The sequence below is a fragment of the Glycine max genome, chromosome 8 (genome assembly GCF_000004515.6).
Source record: "Glycine max cultivar Williams 82 chromosome 8, Glycine_max_v4.0, whole genome shotgun sequence".
NCBI classification, from domain to species: domain Eukaryota; kingdom Viridiplantae; phylum Streptophyta; class Magnoliopsida; order Fabales; family Fabaceae; genus Glycine; species Glycine max.
The window spans coordinates 30,152,123-30,172,652 of NC_038244.2; the positions used below are offsets into that span (position 1 = coordinate 30,152,123).

The 20,530-nt window shown below is 33.6% G+C and overlaps 1 protein-coding gene across 4 annotated transcripts in view; it reads right to left on the bottom strand.

The window, feature by feature from the left end:
- The window catches only part of LOC100820096 (phototropin-2), a 57,758-nt gene that overhangs the window by 24,536 nt on the left and 12,692 nt on the right, over positions 1–20,530 (bottom strand). For all 4 annotated transcript variants that reach the window (XM_006585795.3, XM_006585796.3, XM_003531894.4 and 1 more), the window contains 5 exons: positions 13,038–13,114; positions 6,979–7,063; positions 6,083–6,163; positions 5,275–5,378; positions 3,623–3,672 (listed from right to left, as the gene is read on the bottom strand). In XM_006585795.3, coding sequence (XP_006585858.1) covers positions 3,623–3,672; positions 5,275–5,378; positions 6,083–6,163; positions 6,979–7,063; positions 13,038–13,114 — 397 coding nt within the window. The remainder of the gene's footprint in view (positions 1–3,622; positions 3,673–5,274; positions 5,379–6,082; positions 6,164–6,978; positions 7,064–13,037; positions 13,115–20,530) is intronic.

Here is a 20,530-nt window from a genome sequence, read left to right on the forward strand (position 1 = left end):
TGTTTATTATTTATTGTTATTATTTAAATATGTTTATCTAATGATATGTTGGTTATATGTTGTTATGATTTTTATATCTATTTAATATTACATGTATTTGTATAGTGACATGTTATATATATTTGCTACATGTAAATATATTTAAAAGTTTTGAAGTTAGATATATTTTATTATTATAATACATGCTTATCTATTTGTTAAGTATATTTTGTAGTTAGCTAATTAAGACTTAGGGGTGTGAATGTATGAATACATGGTTTTTATGATGCCAAAAAATAATCAAACAAGGTTGCTTTCAAGATTACTTCAACAAACATTCAAAGGTTAAGCATTGCTTCAAGATTAATTCAAGATCAAGTTTTTGCCTCAAAACAAAGTGTTTCCTAGAGATCAAGGCTCTGGTAATCAATTACCAGAAGACAATTTTGAAAATCAGCTTTTAAAAAGGGTTTTGAATTTGAATTTTAAATCACGTAATCGATTACCAGCAATGGCACTTTAGAAAACACTTTGAAAAGTCATGACCCTTCAAAATATAATTGTGGAATCGATTACCAGTGAAGAATTTCAGAAAAATATTTTTGAAAAGACACATATCTTCAAACCATTTTGAAAAGGCACGAAGGGCCTGTATATATATGTGTCTGACTTCGAAAAGAAAGAGAGAGATATTCTAAGAGAACTTAATTGTCAAATGCTCTTTCAACAACTCTTGGGCAAACACTTGCAAATATATTGAGAATTCATCCAGGAACTTCAAATTGTATTATCATATCCAAAAGAGAGAAATTCCATTGGGAACTTCAATTTGTATCATCCACTCTAAAGGAGAGAAGTTTTTCTTTTCATCTTGGAAACTCAGTTGTAATCAAGAGATTGGTTGTCTCTTGGATTGAGAGAATTGTAATCAAGAGACTGATTGTCTCTTGGAGAATATTTGAACACAAGGAAGAGGGATCCCAAGGTTTGTTCAAAGTCTGTAAAGGATTTATAGAGATAGTGAAAAATCTCAAGTGGGTTGCTTGAGGACTGGACGTAGGCACGAGAAGTGGCTAAATCAGTATAAATCAAGTTTGCATTTCTCTCTTCCCTTGAGACATGATGTTATACGATAAGTGGTGGAATGACGTGAGATGTGTTTAAGTAAGCTATATTTTATTTATATAATATGTATACTTATAAGTTGTCTTGTTTCTCTTTATTAGTTAGGAATGTGATAACTCACTCCCTATGTGTTGTTTGTATTTGGATCCTGTGATGATCTCAATCCTTGTGTTCATGGGAGAAGATGATTAGGTGGATGGTTATGGAGAACCTCATGCTAGAGGATGCTTGGACACCGTGCTCTGATAGGATGTGACATCGAAGTTTAGGGTTTTATGTTATTTTTATCATATGCTAGTTTGAGATATGTAGTTGAACAAGATTTACTTCTATATTTCTCATTGGAATTTCAATTGTAATACTGGTACGATCTTTGTTTGGAGTCGGAACATGTTTTTATATTCTCACCAATAAGTTTTAACTTAGTTAATTGGTAAATGTGAACCTTTTACTCTGTTGAGAAGTTTTATATTGAGTTGTGAAGTAAATATTTTTAAATTACTCCTATTATTCTATGTTTCCTTTCACTATGTGTATGTCGGGGTAGAGGGTGTCACATTTTTTGTGTTATTTGCTTCTACAATATTCTAGGTTAAAAAATGGATGACGTTGTTAATATCTTGCACTAACCATTCATATACAAATGTTGACATTACTTTCTTCAAAGTTACACCATATTTCAAATTTTCATTTCAACGTAGTGTGATTTATAAGGTTTTGCCAACACCTTATTTTTCTCTAGCTCTACCTCCCTTTCTTGTTTAGTCACAAGAATCACTAGTTGTCCCATTAAAGAAGCTTGCATGTATCCACCTCAAGACCCTTCCATTAATGTTAACCACATGTGGTCATTCCAGAGCATGAGGTAGAAAAGGATCTAAGTGAATCATGTCCTACTCCAACAACTTTATAACAAACTTGTAAAGTATGTCGATGATTCTTAGAATATGGATTTGGCCTAACTTACCTCAAAAGTTAACTCAAGGGTGAGGGTTATTATCTCTAGTAGATGTGGGATTTGGATTTTTTCCAACACAACCCCTCATGTCCAACACTTTAGGACTTGATGCGTGGATAATATGATGGATGGTCCGTTTAATGAATTTAGGATATGTTTTGATATCATAATAGAATATGAGAGAATTAAATATTGAGAGTTGGGTTGAAAAATTTTGGGGACTAAATTCGTGAATTAAATTATAGGGGGACCAAAATCGAATTCTGAGACATATATGAGAACCAAATTTACAATTTTGCTTATTTTAAACCCTTGAGGTGAGAGGCATTGAAAAGCTCAATCTTCACTCAAGAAAAGAATTGAAATTATGTGTTTTTGTATTCATTCTAATTATTATGCAACTCAAAGAATCAAAATTAATAAAGCAATTAAACTGTACATTCTGTTATATGCCGACTGCCTGTGATAAGTGACAAAGAACCAAAAAGAAAAACTCATACAGTAACAGAACTAATAAGCCAAATCAATGCAGCATGTGGCATGAAATATGAAAATGCCATCTAGAAAACAGTATATAAATTCAAGTGGCAAAGCTTATCAATTCAAAAACAGCATTGAAAGAAAGAATAAAATCAATTAAAAAACAGTTAGTGTGACACTGAAAGTGCCTAAATAGGCAGAAGAAAGAGGTGTCAAAACACGGAAAAAAAAATAGTATAAATGAAAAAATTAATAGCACGTTTGGTTAAATATAAGGAAATAGCTTCTTTTCAAAAGCTCTCTGACAACTGGCAAACATAAGCAATTATTTCTTCAAAATATGTTGAACCAAACTTACACTAATAGTTGTCTTTTAGTTCATGTGATGCTGACTTCTTGCCTCATCTGTTTTAAGTAACTTCAATTGTTAACTAACTTAACTTCAATAGCTGGCCTTTTTGCTAAATGATATTGCAACAGCTATCAAGACATTAGCTAATGCTATTAATCATCATCCTTAAGACCAAGTGATATTAACCGTTATTGTAGGACATCCACAAGACATTAGCTCACAGATAGCACACTACAAAAACAAATCCTATCAAATGTAATTCCAGCTTAACACTTAACAGTGAATACCGAAATACCATAGAAAATAACTTCAAATACACATTTTTCGTTCTTATCATTTAGTATTTTTTTTTTTTTTGTCCTTGTAAATTTTTTTTCATTTTAGTGATTATAAAATGTATTTGTTTTATTTTTTATTTTTAAAGTGTTTTAGATAATATTTTAAACAGTAAAAAGAATATTTTAAACCGTGGAAAAAACATTATCTAAAATAATTTAAGAATAAAATTTAAAATAAGCATATTTTCCAAAAACTAAAATGAAAAAAAAATTACAACAACCAAAATAAATAAAAAAACAATAAATTAGAGGAACCAAAAATATATTTAGACCTACAAACAATATGAACTAAATGCATGCACAGGTATACAGATTGTGGATATATTGAATATAAAAGTGCTTAAGAATGTAATATGAACTAATCAAATGAAGATATAATAAGCAGCGTACCTAAACAGTGGAGATATTCCAAACCGATGACAACCTCTGCCGCATAGAATCTGGATACGTCATTGATAATGTTAACAAAAAAAATATAACAGTGTATAAATATATAAATATGTCCGTTATTTTTATCAGATCAAGTTAGAAAATGTCCTCGCTGATGTATGTAGTTAGTAGTCAATTCCATTTGTTATAGAATAGTTGTTAGCTTATTATGTTATATTTGGTTGCACCTATTATCTTCCACTGTTCTATATTTCTCAGTATACATAGAGACAAGACGAGACCATCTTTATCGATCTAGTAAATCCCATTCTTAATGATATATAAAATGAGCTGGTTAGTGAATTTTACCAGTCACATATTTTGTTAGTCGATCACTTGGTTGTAGAAGCTCTAATACCACATTAGAATTATGATTTAGGTAAAGAATTATGATTTAAGTCTATCTCAATCTCCAAAAATAGAGTAGCTGGGGGAGGATTGCCTATGCTTATTTTGGTCATATACTTGGCCAATATATAAGGATACATAATTAGGTTAAGTTAGTAGTCAATCCCTTTGATCTAGTTACTACAGTAAAATGAACATAAAGCCTCTTCTATTTATTCTATAATGAATATTTATTCAGCACTTTGTATATATGTGATTGAAACGGGTGGGTTCTGCATCTCTCAGAAATAGAATTATCTAGGCACCAATTTATTTAGAACACGAGATGATAGATTTCAATTCTAGCCAGGCCGTCTTGGCTGCTAGGCAAGTTAGGCAGTTGCCTTAGGCCTCATTTTTTTTTTCAATTATTATTATATACTTTATATAACTCATAATAATTATTTTTTTTGGCATTAATTATTATTGGCCGTAGATTTAGTTTTAGTATCATTTTTTTAAAGAATTTAGCCTTAGTATCATATACATGATTGTAAATTCAAATAAATTAACTATCATAACTAGTTACTACTTATTCGTGTAAGATATTATTGTGATTATTTTAATGCCAAAATTAATTGGGAAAATCAAAAGCTATTTTAATGCACCTATAAAATTGCAATGTCTATAAAATTACAATCGATTGAATGCAATTAATTTTATTTGTTTCCAATTTTGTAAAATTATGCAATCAAAAGCTATTTTAATGTGCCTATAAAGTCAAAAGCTTTTTTTTCATTTTTAATTTTCTGTTTACTTTGAAATTTTATTTTATTTAAATACTTTATTAATTCCTTTTATTTTTTATATAAAATTATGAATTTGGTTTTAAAAAATAAAGAGAAAAGGTTAAAAACATTGATTAAATCTTAATAAATTTGTTACTATTTGTAAAAAAGATACAAAAATTAGTTCAATGAAAAAAATGATAAATAAATTACATCTAAATAATATTAAATATACTAATATTCCTACCATGTTTATAAAATTAGAATATTAATATAAAAAATAATAATTTATATTATATTTCTATAAAAAAATTGTCTAAGTCCCCAAATTTTTTAGACATGGCCGTAATTTTAGCAACTAAATGATGACTTCATGTATTTCTTACAGAAAATCTAGCATAATATTGCAGACAGGAATCATCTACATAATTATTGAAAACTTCAAGTAATCATACGGCCCAAGAAAGTTCGCTTAGAAAAATGGGAAATCAAAAGTACCTTGCTAATTCTTCTTTGAAAATCTTCATCGGTTGCTTGTCAAGCAAGGCAAACAACTCTCCCCCAGGGAAGAAGTCAGTAATCAAACATACATGTGTAGGAGTCTGTTGAGATAAAGAAACTATTAGAAAAATTGCCAACAGGCAACTCAGTTGGGAGCCCTGATCTTTAAAAATTGGGAGTCATGTTCACTTGGGAGGATCAAACCTCCACTAGGCCACCTTTCTGCTACCTAGGCTTGGACCTCCAATTAACACACACGCGCCAAAAAAAAAAAATCACCCTCTTTTTAGAGCACTCTCTTCCTATGTTATGGAGGAAAAAGTCCGAATAGGATTGGATGACCGGTGATTATGGAAGATAGTCACTAAAGAATCATACGTGGGTGTATTTCCCATCATGATTGCATTTTACTTTTTTACACTAAATGAAACTAGTCCTTTAAGACTTCCCTAAATGACATATTTTTCTTAATATATTCTAGTAATTTTGTAGGTAATGATTTTAATTAAAGATTTTATTCATTTGTACCAAATTAGCTTTGAGAGTAACATTGGAGGAAAAGATAGTCATATTAAGATAGTAAAACAGGTCAGAGTCTTCTAGAAGTATTTTACTTGTTAGTTCCAATTGACATGGTACAAATAAAAAGATGATACAATTCTTTTCATCAATTACTAATTGTTAAAAAGGACTCATCCCCATTTCCAGTGGACCAGAGAGTTACTGTTCAACGTATTATAGGTTGTATGCCACAACAATATCTAGATCAAACTTTACACTTTAGTCATAGATGTGTTATATTTACCTGAAATGAGGTGTATAGTGTTGGAAGAAAAGGATGATCCAATAATGATATAATCTCTCTCTCAATGCATGATCGGTGAACCTGTAATAATAATCACAGAAATATATTCAAGCTAAATACATCGAGTGAGATGAATTAACTATTTCTCTCCGGCACAACTTGGGGGGGGCGGGGGGCGCTATCTAGATTGTGAACAAAATTCAACACACAAAGATAAATTAATTTAAAAAACAGAGATGCATGGTTAAGTGTTTTTCTTTTCAGTTTTTGTTGACAACCAAGAATATATTAGAGCCATGTTTTTGAGAAGTGATAACCACTAATTCATCTTTCAAATCTCAACATCCATTATTTTGCTCTTCATATGTGCTTTTCCACTTCAATACTCTTAGCATCTTGATATGCACATAAATTTTCTCAAGGCAATTTCTTCATTCATATTTTCATTTTGAAAACTAACAAATAAACCATATTGCAATGCATTCATTATCTTCCTTTTCATGGGAGGCATGTATTGTTCAAATTATATGGATTAGACGTAAGATGTGGATCTAAATAATAGGTTATTAGATCATACAGTGTGTTGAAAATACAAAGTTGTACACCTATTTAGTCTAAGAACTAGATCAAGTACCTATGTAGTAATAAACAAACCCATGAATTCATAGCAATAGCATTATTCATAATTTATTCCTGATTTTCTAACAGAGATTACCAATTGGTCATAAATATTTATGATTTTGATTCACACAGGTGAATAGCTAAGAAAAAAATAAAAGTAAAAAACAAAAATGAATGTATTTCCAGAGAATATATATCAAACACCTTAATCTCAATAGTTGATGAGAAGTGCACATAAAATCATTAAGAAACAAGTGACTCTTACATATCCAGACCTTATTACGATTTAGCATTACGGACTTTTCCATTGCCTTCATTGCATATAGTTCACCCGTACCTTTGAGCTCCACCAAATGAACACTGTAGCACAAAATAGAATGATTCTTTGATAAATTAGCAGAGCCTTTTTTTATTCTATGATACTGAAAATTTTAAGTCATAAGACCACAAACAGAAAATAAAATTCCACAATGAAGAAAACCTGGGGACATTTAAGGCTTCCGTCTTTAAGTTTATTGTCAGATGTCGATGAATGTTTAAAGTTAAATCAATGTGGGACTGGAATCAAGTTAAAGATGAAGAGTGGGAAAGATTCATAAGAAACCTACAACAACATCTAGGAAGAAGTAAATTTGTGATAAGAATCCTAAAACTTCCCAATACAGGGACCTATGACCAGGAGTAGGACCAAATAGTCAATGAATACCTTCCAACAAATGGTATCAAGCATACTTAACAAGGTCTAAGTGGAGAAGGATGAGGGCCCAAAGGTAGAGGCACAACCAAGAATTTTAATTGTTATTGAAGGCCCAGACTAATTTGAAGGCCCATTCCAAATATGTTCTTTTTTATATTTCTATTTTTTGTTTTCATTTTGGTCCAAACTAATTTGAAGACCCATGTCTATTTCTATCTTTTTGTTCAGATACACTATATGTATTGATTTCATTTTCAATAGAGGAATTTTTGGCATTTGATAAAATTTTGTGAGAGCTTTTCTCTGGGTTCCTCGCTGAACCAATCTCAGACTTATCAAGGTAATCCTTGTGGCGTCTATCCTGACTTATCTTCCTTCACTGGAAGTGGCGTCATCCAAACTCTGTGACCTATATCAAGCGATCTACTCCTAGTAAGGATCACATCATCTGGTATCAGAGCTTCGGCTCTTGTTACAGGTTCTATCCTATCCAAATTTTATTTTTTTTATCTTTGTAATTTGTCTCAGGTTTGTGTTTAGTTCCGTTATTTGCGTTCTTGTTCACATTCTTGCTTGCATCCTGTTGCGTTCTTGTTTGCGTCTTGTTGCGTTCTTGTTTGCATTCTTGTTTTTCGTTCTTGTTTGTGTTCTTGTTTTCGTTCTTGTTCTTGTTATGTTCTTGTTCTTGTTTTTTTCAGATTCTGTGTCAAAAATTTTGTTTGGGGACAATTTGGCTTACTAGAAGAATTTAGGGGTTTCGGGTTTTGTAGGCTCTTAAATCTATTTTCCTATTAAACAAATTGCCTAAATTATCCTAGACGAATTTGAAAAGAAAGCATTATAAAAAAAAGTTGTAGAAAGTTTGAAAAAAAAAAGTGGGTGTTTGATCTTTGAACGCGGATTTGAGGCAGTTAGAGACATTTTTTTGGCAAAAATCATGGACCAAATCCCCTTCGATTATTTAAATTTGTTATTGAATATGTTATTCAAATCTGTTATCCAAACCTGTTATCCAAATCTTTTATCCAAATATGTTATCTAAGTCTTTTATCCAAATCTGTTATTCAAGTCTGTTATCCAAATATGTTATTCAAATCTGTTATTCAAATTTGTTATCCAAATCTTTTATCCAAACCTTTTATCCAAATCTTTTATCCAAATCTGTTATTCAAGTCTGTTATCCAAATCTGTTATCAAAATCTATCATTGAGTCCGTGATAATTAAGTTGTCTTTCCTGTTCTATTACCTTGTGCGTCCAATTTTAATTCATCTAGGAACTTAAGAGATAGTCAGTGGTAAAAGGCAAGAGTGAAAACAACACACAAAAACCTATATTGAGAGCATCAAACACGAGTGTGCTTCCATCAAAGAGAGAAACACGTGAGTAGAATGTGGTGAGGTCCTAAAACCTCTGTTTAAATTATTGCACATTTTTTTGTTCCTTAATTATGACAGGAGCTGGTGATGGTGGTGGTGAATATCATCAACTAGATGAATCTCAGCTTTTGTTACTGGACGTGATAACTACATAGATGCAACGTTTGTTGAACCATAATAATGAAGAGCTCTATGGACGAATTGAAGGATTGGAAAACTAACTGAATCAGAATGCTAGAAGACATTATGGTGGGTATAGAGGGGGCAATGATGGACCCAGGCAAAACAGAATGGAGGGGAAGAACAGAATTGAGGGAGTAAAACTCAATGTACTTCCTTTCAAAGGCAGGAGTGACCCAGACGCCTACCTTGACTAGGAGATGAAGATTGAGCATGTATTCTCCTGCAATGATTATACTGAAGAGCAGAAGGTGAAGTTAGCAACAACTGAATTCTCAAACTATACCCTTGTTTGGAGGAATAAAAATCAAAGAGAGATGATGAGAAAGGAAGGGCGGGAGATAGATACATGGATTGAGATGAGAAAGGTTATGCGAAAGAGGTATGTTCCAACTAGCTACAATAGAACCATGCGACAGAAACTCCAGAGGCTGTCCCAGGGAAGTCTGACTTTGGAGGAGTACTACAAAGAGATGAAAATAACACTAATGAGGGCAAACATTGAAGAGGAAACTGAGGACACAATGGCTCGTTTTCTGAGTGGCCTAAATCTTGACATTAGAGATGTTGTTGAATTACATGAGTACGTGGAATTGGATGACTTACTGCATAAGGCAATCCGGGTTGAACAACAGTTGAAGAGGAAAAGCACAGCAAGAAGGAATTCATCCAACACCTTCAACCAGAATTGGACCAACAAATCCAAGAAGGAGGGAGGCAACTCGTCTAGTCCATCAACATAGTCTCCACATGGAAAGTCAGCAGCGCCCAGTGCTGGAACCAAGCATAATTTTGCCTTATCATCCAACACTGGTACCAAAAACATAAAATGCTTCAAATGCTTAGGCAGAGGACATATTGCTTCTGACTGTCCAACTAGGAGGACCATGATCATGAAGGCAGATAGAGAAATCACCAGTGAATCTGAAATTAGGGAAGAAGAAGTGGAAGAAGAGCTTGAGGAGGAAGCTATGCAAGGTGATATGTTAATGGTGAAAAGGCTCTTGGGGAGTCAGATGCAGCCACTGGATTACACCCAAAGAGAAAATATTTTCCACACCAGATGTACAATTAATGGTAAGCTTTGTCCTTTAATTATTGATGGAGGAAGTTGTACCAATGTTGCAAGTTCCAGGTTAGTGTCCAAACTGAATTTGGATACTCAGCCCCATCCTAGGCCATACAAACTTCAGTGGCTTAGTGAAGATGAAGAGGTAAAAGTGACTCAGCAAGTTGAGGTGTGTCTCACCATTGGAAGATACAATGATATGGTGTTGTGTGATGTGGTTCCAATGGAAGCGACTCATATACTATTAGGAAGACCATGGCAGTATGACACCAAAGCAGTGCATGATGGCTTCACCAACAAGATTTCTTTCCAGCACCATGGCCAGAAAATTATTCTTAAACCTATATCCCCTAGAGAAGTGTGTGATGACCAAATTAGAATAAGAGAAAAGAGATAACAAGAGAAAGAAAAGAGTGAAACACCCAAAAGGAATAGGAAAAAGAAGAGTGATACACGTGAGGAAAAGAGTGATACACATGAAAGAAAATTTAATTGTGTAGCAAAGGCGAGTGAAGTGAGGAAAGTGTTACTTGCTCGTGAGCCGCTCTATCTACTGTACTGCAAAGACAGTAAAGTTTCTGCTGAAAATTCTAATGAGTTAACTATTTTTGTTTCTCCTAGTGTTGAACCCTTATTGGAGGAATTTAAAGATGTATTTCCCAAGGAGATTCCTCATGGACTGCCACCTTCAAGAGGCATAGAACATCAAATTGATCTCCTTCCAGGAGCTTCATTGCCTAAAAGGCTAGCTTACAAAAGCAATCTCCAAGAGACTGATGTTGCTGATTTATTTTTCAAAGAAATGGTGCGTCTCCATGGACTACCAAGAAGCATCATTTTAGAATGAGACACCAAGTTCCTTAGTCACTTTTGGAGAACACTATGGGGTAGGGTTGGATTAAAGCTTCTTTTTTCCACCACATTTTATCCTCAAACCGATGGCCAAACTAAGCATAAGGATGCACAAGCTAAAGTTGAGTATGTGAAAAGATTGCATAAGCAAGTGAAGGCTCAAATTGCAAAGAAGAATGAAAGCTAGGCCAAGCAAGCCAACAAGAACAAGAAGAAAGTGGTACTTGAACCATGTGATTAGGTTTGGGTACACATGAGGATGGAGAGGTTCCCTAAACAAAGGAAGTTGAAACTCAACCTAAAGGAGACGAACCTTTCCAAGTACTAGAGAGGATCAATGACAATGCTAACAAGATTGATATTTCAAGTGAGTATGGAGTAAGTTCTTCATTTAATGTTGCTGACTTGACTCCATTTGTTGCAGGTGATGATTCTGAACATTTAAGGGAAAATGCTTTCCAAGAAGGAGGGAATGATGAGAATCCTAAAACTGCCCAAATACAGGGACCTATGACCAGGAGTAGGACCGAACAGTCAGTGGATACCCTCCAACAAATGGTATCAGGCATACTTAACAAGGCCCAAGTGGAGAAGGATGAAGGCCCAAAGGCAGAGGCACTATCAAGAATTTTAATTGTTGCTGAAGGCCTAGACTAATTTGAAGGCCCATGTCAAATATGTTCTTTTTTATATTTCTATTTTTTTTATTGCCATTTTGGCCCAAACTGATTTGAAGACCCATGTCTATTTCTATCTTTTTGTTCATATACACTATATGTATTGATTTCATTTTCAATAGGGGAACTTTTGACATTTTGCGAATATTTTGTGAGAGCATATCTCTGAGTTCCTTGTTAAACCAATCTCAGACTTATCAAGGTAATCCTTATGGTGTCTACCCTGACTTATCTTCCTTCTTTGAAGTGGCGTCATCCAAACTCTATGACTTGTATCAAGCGATCCGCTCCTAGTAAGGATCACATCAATTTGCAAGGTGTTTTAACTAAGAAAATGCTAAATGAAACATATATGTATGGTGGAAAAAACTTGAATATTAGAAAAAAGAAAAAGTTTGTTGCTTTTTGTCAATTAACTTAGAATTTTGGGTTTGGGCCTACTTAATCCTACAAAATCGGCTTGTAAGTTGAGGTTTGCACCTCACTTATATACTACATTTTGGCCATATCACTAGACGATGTGGGATCTTCGACACAAGTTCACCAGTGTATTCATGAGATTTAATGCCTAGTTGGTGTAATCAGAATCTGTTCCATTCTAGAGATGATCATAAAAATTTATTGCTTAATAATCACTGTCAGATGATTATGATGCATGTGCATTGTCCATGCTTCAAGGTCTAAAGGGCTCTTATGTGACATCATGTGCTTTCAACCTACAACTTAAGCTTTTGGGAGAGTTGGCTCATATAGTTGGCATTGAGGTGGCTGCATGTTTATGTGATTAAGATTATATTGATTCTTTTTGTGAAGAGGACAAAGGTCTAACAGTGGATGTATTAAAGGTTGAACATTATGAGAAGAATGTTAAGGCAGGATGTTTTGACTGTGATGGTGACTTGTGCAGAGTGAAGGAGCTTTTCAAACATGAATGTGCTAAGTTTAACAAAACTATTAGTTTAGGCTTCCAAGATCCTAAAAAGGGAAAAATTGTTAGAGGGGACAATGAACAAGCAATTTAGGATGGTTCTAGGGAAAAACTTGATCAACATATAGTACATGAAGAATGTTTTGACTTCAATAAAAAATTTAAAAGGAGTGAGTAAAGGAGCATATTCAACAGAAAATTTTAGAGGGGAATCATACTTCATAGGCTGCCAAGATCAAATATTGGTCAAGAAAATCTTCATGAGGTAATTCTATTCAAAATGGTTCTGAAATCTGAAATAGGAATTCTGTCTTGTCCAGTTATTGGAAGCTAAAACCACTTAGCCAAGATCAAATATTGGTCAAGAATAATCTTCATGAGGTAATTCTATTCAAAATGGTTCTGAAATCTGAAATAGGAATTCTGTCTTGTCCAGTTATTGGAAGCTAAAACCACTTAGCCAATGGGAGAAAAAGCTATTTCTATTACGCAATTTGGCAATGCAAGTATTTTATGCAAGTTGATCACTGAAGTAAACTAACTCAACAGTTACCTGCCAGTGTCTCCACAACCCAACGGCCTTATGGGCACAAAATGTTGCAGGCCAATTTTTTCATCTCTTGCAGCTACCTGAAAGAATCAAAGAAACAAATAATGAAAACAAGGCAATATTTTTAAAACAAGAATTTAATGTCTATGAAACCGTGTAAAACAGTTTTACCAACCAACACATTATATACATATTCAAATTTAAAATTGTGGCAATCTTGCCTCTGAACCTGCATGGTAAATTCCCTAATTACTGGAAAAAAAAAAAAACAATGCAACACATCACAAATATCACCAATAAACATTTCCTGCAGTGACTACACACGAATCAAATAATCTAAAACTAAATCTTAGGTAAACCAAATACCAGAATCACTACTAACTAGGGCTGAAAACTCAGAACCTCGAGAATTATTGCCCCAATATCCTTGTGTACCCAAAAAAGTTGCGCATAAATGCTACTTTAGGAATTGCCCATAAGTCTAGTAACAACCTCAAACTTGAATTCCAAATAAGCGAAAAAGGCATTGCACAATCTAGGGACTTTTACAGTAAGATTTGGTTTGGTTCCATTTTCGCGTGCGGGAACCGAACCGGGTAGTTTGAAAAATAAAAAAACCAAACCAAACAAATAAACATCGATTTTTGTGTGGTTTTCAATTTTTTAAGTTGATTTTCGGTTTTACGTTTAGTTTGGTTTGAGTTCACAATTTGAGAGTGATACTTGTTAATGCAATTTCTGAACTTGTTTTGCAACAGGAATTATAATGGACTTGTGTTGAAAATGAAAAGCCCTCTAAACTTACATGTAGGGGTCGAATAGTGTTAGATTTTTTACTAGCCCAATAATGAATCTGAGTCAGCTCTTCAATTTTACTCAACGATGACAGTATCTTAACGGTGGGGTTACGTCCAATCAAATTCTGCCACGGTGGATTATTGAAAAAGAAAGAAAGAAGACAAGGTGGTTGCAGGAAAAAAAAAACCCTTCAAAAAGCCCAGCCCAGAACGCATCTTTCATTAATTAAGCACACTCGTTTTTGTTTCTCTAGTCTCCAGATTCCCAGCCATCTTAGGGAAGCTTTGGTTGAGAATTTTTTTTTTCACGAGAATCATCATTTCTGAAATCATGAATTCTGGGAATTATGTTAATTAGAAATAAATAAAATTTGTTTGATTGAACATTGGAATCTTTAAGATAAATTTTCTAATAATTAAAGAGTTATATATTATTTTTATCATATTAAATAATTTAATAAAGAATAAGATGATATTTTTATTACAGTAAAAGAAAAATTAGTTGGAAAAGTAAAATTCTCACCTTCGTAGCAAAATTTTATTGAAAAATTGATTAAAAAATATTTTCAAAAAACATCTTTCAATTAATGTTATGTCCAAATCGGGCTTCCAGGACCAATTTTACAGAGGTCGGATTTATAAAACTGAAAAACCAAATTTGTGAATTAAATTATATGGGGACCAAATCCGTAATTGGAGATAAAGTAGAGGACCAATTTTGCAATTTTACCTATTTTTTTAAAATTGATACCAAATAACATGATAAACTAATTTTTTCAACCTATGATTTCTAAAAAACCAAAAACTTCTCTCCCACCAGTTGATTTGCAGTGGAAAAAGCGCTTCGCGGTCACACACCAACATTCTTCCAGTGATTTTGTAATTTCTCTACTACTAGGGTGGTCAATAATACATCCTTTTGCGGGTTTTTGATTAACAAGCATCAGCTTTGCTACTCACAGTTTTCTTTCATTTTATTAGTACTGCTAATTCTAATAGAGAAACGTCAGCAAGCAATATATTTCCTTCCAAAAGAGTGAGTACTCAAAGAACGCTCTTTTAACAAATTCTTTATTATTTGTCAACATGTATTAAAAACAAAATCATGAAAAAGTGTATGACTGTATTTTTAGCATTTTTCTTCTTTTTAATATATTTTCAACTATTAACCAATTTTTTGGAGTATGTGTGTGATTCACTTCTTATTTACTAAATCTTACTAATGATTTTGTAACAATATATTTCAACTAAATAGAGTGTATTGGAAAGAGTATTGTTAGCGATTGTGTTTATAGTATCCTTATTAATGTTATTATTGGCTGGCTTGGCTCTTTCTTTTTTGTGTGTGAGTGTGTGTTTCAGATTAATTGTTGGATTATTGTATGTCTAACTAAAAGGAAAATATGGCAAAGCATAGTACTGAAACTGATGAAAACAATCGGGGGGCATACTATTTTGAAAGGAAAAATACAGATTATCTTTTGATAACCTTTGAAATCAAAGATTTATTTGTACTTTTTTATTTTTGTGAATAGAGATTGATTTTGACTGGTATAAGAAGAATGAGGTTGTCTAACTTATCCCAAGTAAAAATGGGATTAAACAATCTCATAGTAGCTAGATAATTGGGATAATTAATGATAGAACAAAGGAGAATGTGGATGAAAGTTTGAAAAAAAAAGAAAAAAAAGGCTTCAAATCCCACATCACTCAGGATAAACATTTGAATAGTGTTTCACTCCCTATATATAGAGAGCTCCTTTCTTCTTTTTTCCTTGTCCTAGTTGAGAAGCATTTCCTCAACTTTTCTTTCTCCTTCCCATATTTCAACTTATGCATTTCCAGCAAATTTCTCCCTCTTTCTTTCTGTCGCTCTAAAATTTCGATTGGCTATAATGGTGACTTTTTAAGTCATATTTTCAGTTGACTATAAGAGTGACTTTTTAAGTCATATTTTTGGTTGGCTATAAGAGTGACTTTTTAAGTCATATTTTTTGGTTGGCTATAATAGTGACTTTTAAAGTCATACTTTTCGGTTGGCTATTAAAATGACTTTTCAAGTCATATTTTCGGTTGGCTGTTAGAGTGACTTTTCAAGTCATATTTTTGAGTGGCTTTAGAGTGACTTTTTACTATAAGAGTGACTTTTTAAGTCATATTTTTTGGTTGGCTATAATAGTGACTTTTAAAGTCATACTTTTCGGTTGGCTATTAGAGTGACTTTTCAAGTCATATTTTCGGTTGGCTGTTAGAGTGACTTTTCAAGTCATATTTTTGGGTGGCTTTAGAGTGACTTTTCAAGTCATACAAGACGGTGTAATTCTAGAAAAGGTTCCCTCAGTGCAGTGGGAATCTTATACAGTGATCTGGGTTGTTTTATCCTGGGGACTTCGTGGTTGATAGTCTGCTTGCACAATTTTTGGCAGTGCCACGAAACGTCTTAAAGAAAGCGACATTGTCCCAATAATTTTTTCAGTTTGCCATAAACTATTGTTACAAAAATTTTAAGACGTTTTTGGCTCTGCTATGGCTACCGTAGATATTACTGGCTCGAACAACAATGACCTCAACAAACCTTTTAGGTTTGAAGGGTATCATTTCAAACGTTGGAAACAAAAGATGATGTTTTCTATGAAAAAAAGTTGCCTATGTTTTGAACATTAATATTCCAGTGATGCCTAAAGATGTTGAGAAGGAAGTGAAGGATAAAATGACTATGGAATTAGCTCTTTGGAATGAAAATGATTACCTATGCAATAATTTCATTCTGAATGGGTTAGCTGATGATCTTTATGATTATTGTAGCCCATATAAGTCTGCCAAATTAGTTTGGCTGGCTTTGGAAGAGAAGTATGATACTAAGGAAGTTGGGACTAAAAAGTATGTTGTTAGCCACTACCTCAAGTATCAAATGACTAATGATAAATCAATAGAGTCTCAATCCCACGAGATAGAGAAAATTGCTCAAGAGTCATACATAAATGTGATAACTGAGATTAATATGATTGGAGGATCAGATGGATGGTGGGTAGACACTAGCGCCTCCCGCCATGTTTGCTATGATTGTGCTATGATTAAAACATACACGAATGTTGAAAACAAGAAAGTGTTGTTGGGAGATTCCCACACCACTATTGTTGCTGGAACTGGAGATGTTGAACTTAAGTTTACCTCTAGAAAGACTTTGATTCTCAAAGATGTGATGCATACTCCAGAGATGAGAAAGAATCTGGTTTCTGATTTTCTTTTAAATTAAGGAATAGTGGGGGTACTTCATCTAGTCATCTTCCTGCTATTAGTAGTGAAAATCTTGCACAACCAGAACCAGATATAGAGCCTCGAAGAGGTAAGAGAGCAAGAATTGCTAAAGAGTATGGGCCTGATTATATGACCTATACATTAGAGGAGGATCCATCAAACCTCCAAGAAGCTTTGTCTTCTTTGGATGCTGACTTGTGGCAAGAAGCCATTAATAATGAGATGGATTCTTTAGAATCTAACAAGACCTGACATTTAGTAGACTTGCCTCCTGGCTGCAAACCTATTAGATGTGAAATCATTGTTGTGTAACAACTTTGATATGAAAGACCTCGGAGAAGCAAGTGTAATCCTTGGTATTAAGATTACTAGGTCAAAAGAGGGAATTTCTCTGGATCAATCTCACTACATTGAGAAGATCTTAAAGAAATATGACTACTTTGATTGTAAACCTGCTAGTACACCATATGATCCAAGTGTAAAACTGTTTAAGAACACTAGTGAAGGTATACGACAAACTGAGTATGCAAGTATCATTGGTAGCCTTAGGTATGTCACTGATTGTACGTACTAGACTCGACATAGCCTATGTTGTGGGATTATTATGCAGGTTTAACAGTAGACTTAGTAAGGAGCATTGACACGCTATTGAGAGGGTAATGAGGTACCTTAAAAGAACCATAAACCTTGGATTACATTATAAAAGGTTTCCCGCTATACTTGAAGGATACAGTGATGCAGATTGGAACACTCTTTCAGATGATTCCAAAGCAACCAGCAGCTATATATTTAGCATAGCTGGTGGGGCTGTTTCTTGGAAGTCAAAGAAATAGACTATCTTAGCTCAGTCCATTATGGAATCTGAGATGATATCACTAGCAACTGCTAGTGAGGAAGCAAGTTGGCTGAGAAGCTTACTTGTAGAGATTTCGTGATGGGAAAGACCGATATCAGCTGTGTTGATCCATTGCGATAGTACCGCGGCTATTGCAAAAAAATTGAGAACCGTTATTACAATGGTAAGAAATGACAGATACGTCGTAAGCACAACACTGTTAGAGAATTACTCTCAACAGGAGCTGTTAAAGTGGATCACGTACGCACTGATGATAATTTAGCAGATCCTTTGACGAAAGGATTAGCTAGAGAGAAAGTCCATTACACTTCTAAAAGAATGGGACTATTGCCCTTACTGCGATGATCATTCATGATGGTAACCCGACCTAAATGACTGGAGATCCCAAGAACTAGGTTCAATGGGTAATAACAAGTTATGAAGTGATATGAGATGAACATGTTGTTATAAGTGAAAGCAGCATGATTCCTGAAGTAACAAGAGGATGAGTTATGAAAAAAAAAATTCATAATTCTTAATGAGATCTATACTCTACGTTGAGTGGAGTACCTAGGCTACAAGAGTACTCTTGATAGACTCACCTATGTGAATGTTGAAGTGGGGGCCGCTTCATATGAAATTTTGGGCAAAAATTTCTAGAGCGTTCACTATATCGGGATAGACGTGCATGGCCTTTAATGCACGGGCTTTATAGAATACACCTATGAAAAGGTTGTGTGTGGTTTGATGTCGGAGATAGAGTTCAAGACTTCGAGTCACTCTAGTAAAATCTGAATCTTACTCACTATGCAAAGGTTCAAGTTGTATGACACATTTGTTTATGCACAATTTTATGAAATCCTCGAAAATCTTCTTTTCAAATTTCAAGTGGGGGATTGTTAGAACAAAGGAGAATGTGGATGAAAGTTTGAAAAAAAAAAGAGAAAAAAAAGGCTTCAAGTCCCACATCGCTCAGGATAAACACTTGAATAGTGTTTCACTCCATATATATAGAGAGCTCCTTTCTTCTTTTTTCCTTGCCCCAGTTGAGAAACATTTCCTCAACTTTTCTTTCTCCCTCCCATATTTCAGCCGATGCATTTCCGGCAAACTTCTCCCTCTTTCTTTCTGTCGCTCTAAAATTTCGATTGGCTATAATGGTGACTTTTTAAGTCATATTTTCGGTTGATTATAAGAGTGGCTTTTTAAGTCATATTTTTTGGTTGGCTATAACAGTGGTTTTTTAAGTCATATTTTTCGGTTGGCTATAAGAGTGACTTTTTAAGTCATATTTTTTGGTTGGCTGCAATAGTGACTTTTAAAGTCATACTTTTCGGTTGGCTATTAGAGTGACTTTTCAAGTCATATTTTCTGTTGGCTGTTAGAGCGACTTTTCAAGTCATATTTTTGGGTGGCTTTTGAGTGACTTTTCAAGTCATACAAGAGGGTGTAATTCTAGAAAAGGTTCCCTCAGTGCAGTGGGAATCTTATACAGTGATCTGGATTGTTTTATCCTGGGGACTTCGTGGTTGATAGTCTGCTTGCACAATTTTTGGCAGTGCCATGAAACGTCTTAAAAAAAGCGACATTGTCCGCGACTCAGCCAATAATTTTTTCGGTTTGCCATAAACTATTGTTACAACAATTACTTATGTACTTTTAGATTGTTGATATAATTTTCTTAATTGCACTAATCATTATGAAGTGGTTGTTTAATCTCATTTTTACAGTAAGTTAAACCTCCTGATGAAAACCATGTTGAGGTAGACAATAATGACTTCTACAAAGACTAATAAAAAGTATTCTCTTTGTTTTTATTTATAAGGCCAAGGTTAAAATGATGTTTAATTTTTTCCTTTTTATAAAACTCAATATATTATATTTTTTGCGTCAATTATTTTTAGACTAGAATTAAAAGAAGTAGAAGAATGTACTGGTTAACAATTATAAGAGAGATGAGTATTAATGACAATAATAATTTTAAAAAAAATTATAAATTTAAGGTAAATTTATAGTCATCAACTAAATTAATCATTTTTTTAATCTTTATGAATTAGGAAATTTGGTCTTATAAATAGAGAGAGATAATATTTTGATAAGACTCTTATACATATGGTTGGTTACATTAAAAGAACTCATTCACTATATGAAATCTAGAAAATTAATAAAAGAGATAACTTTAGACTCTATGAATGCCCCAAGGGAGTCAATATGACCTTGGAAGCCAAGATCATCATTTCACTGTTACCAACAATGTTCAAAAAATTAAGAATACGGTTTTGCCATGTTTTTCTAGTAGGATTGGACCAAGAATATCCTCATATCCATACACGACAACAATCTAGTTCGTGAGCTTCCTACCTCATTGAGTGAAGTGTAAGCTCAACTTCATCCGGTAAGCAAGTATACTACCGAAGACAGTTTTGAAGATCTTATATTTGCATTTTCAACATAACTTAAAACACAAATTAGGCACATTCATTTTCTTCTGAATTTAGTCTTTTTTCTTATTGCAAAAAACTCAAGTCCCACTTCAACTAGAGATAATGACAAGATAGAATATATAAGTGGGGTGCAACCCTCATCCGATGAGGTATATTTTGGAG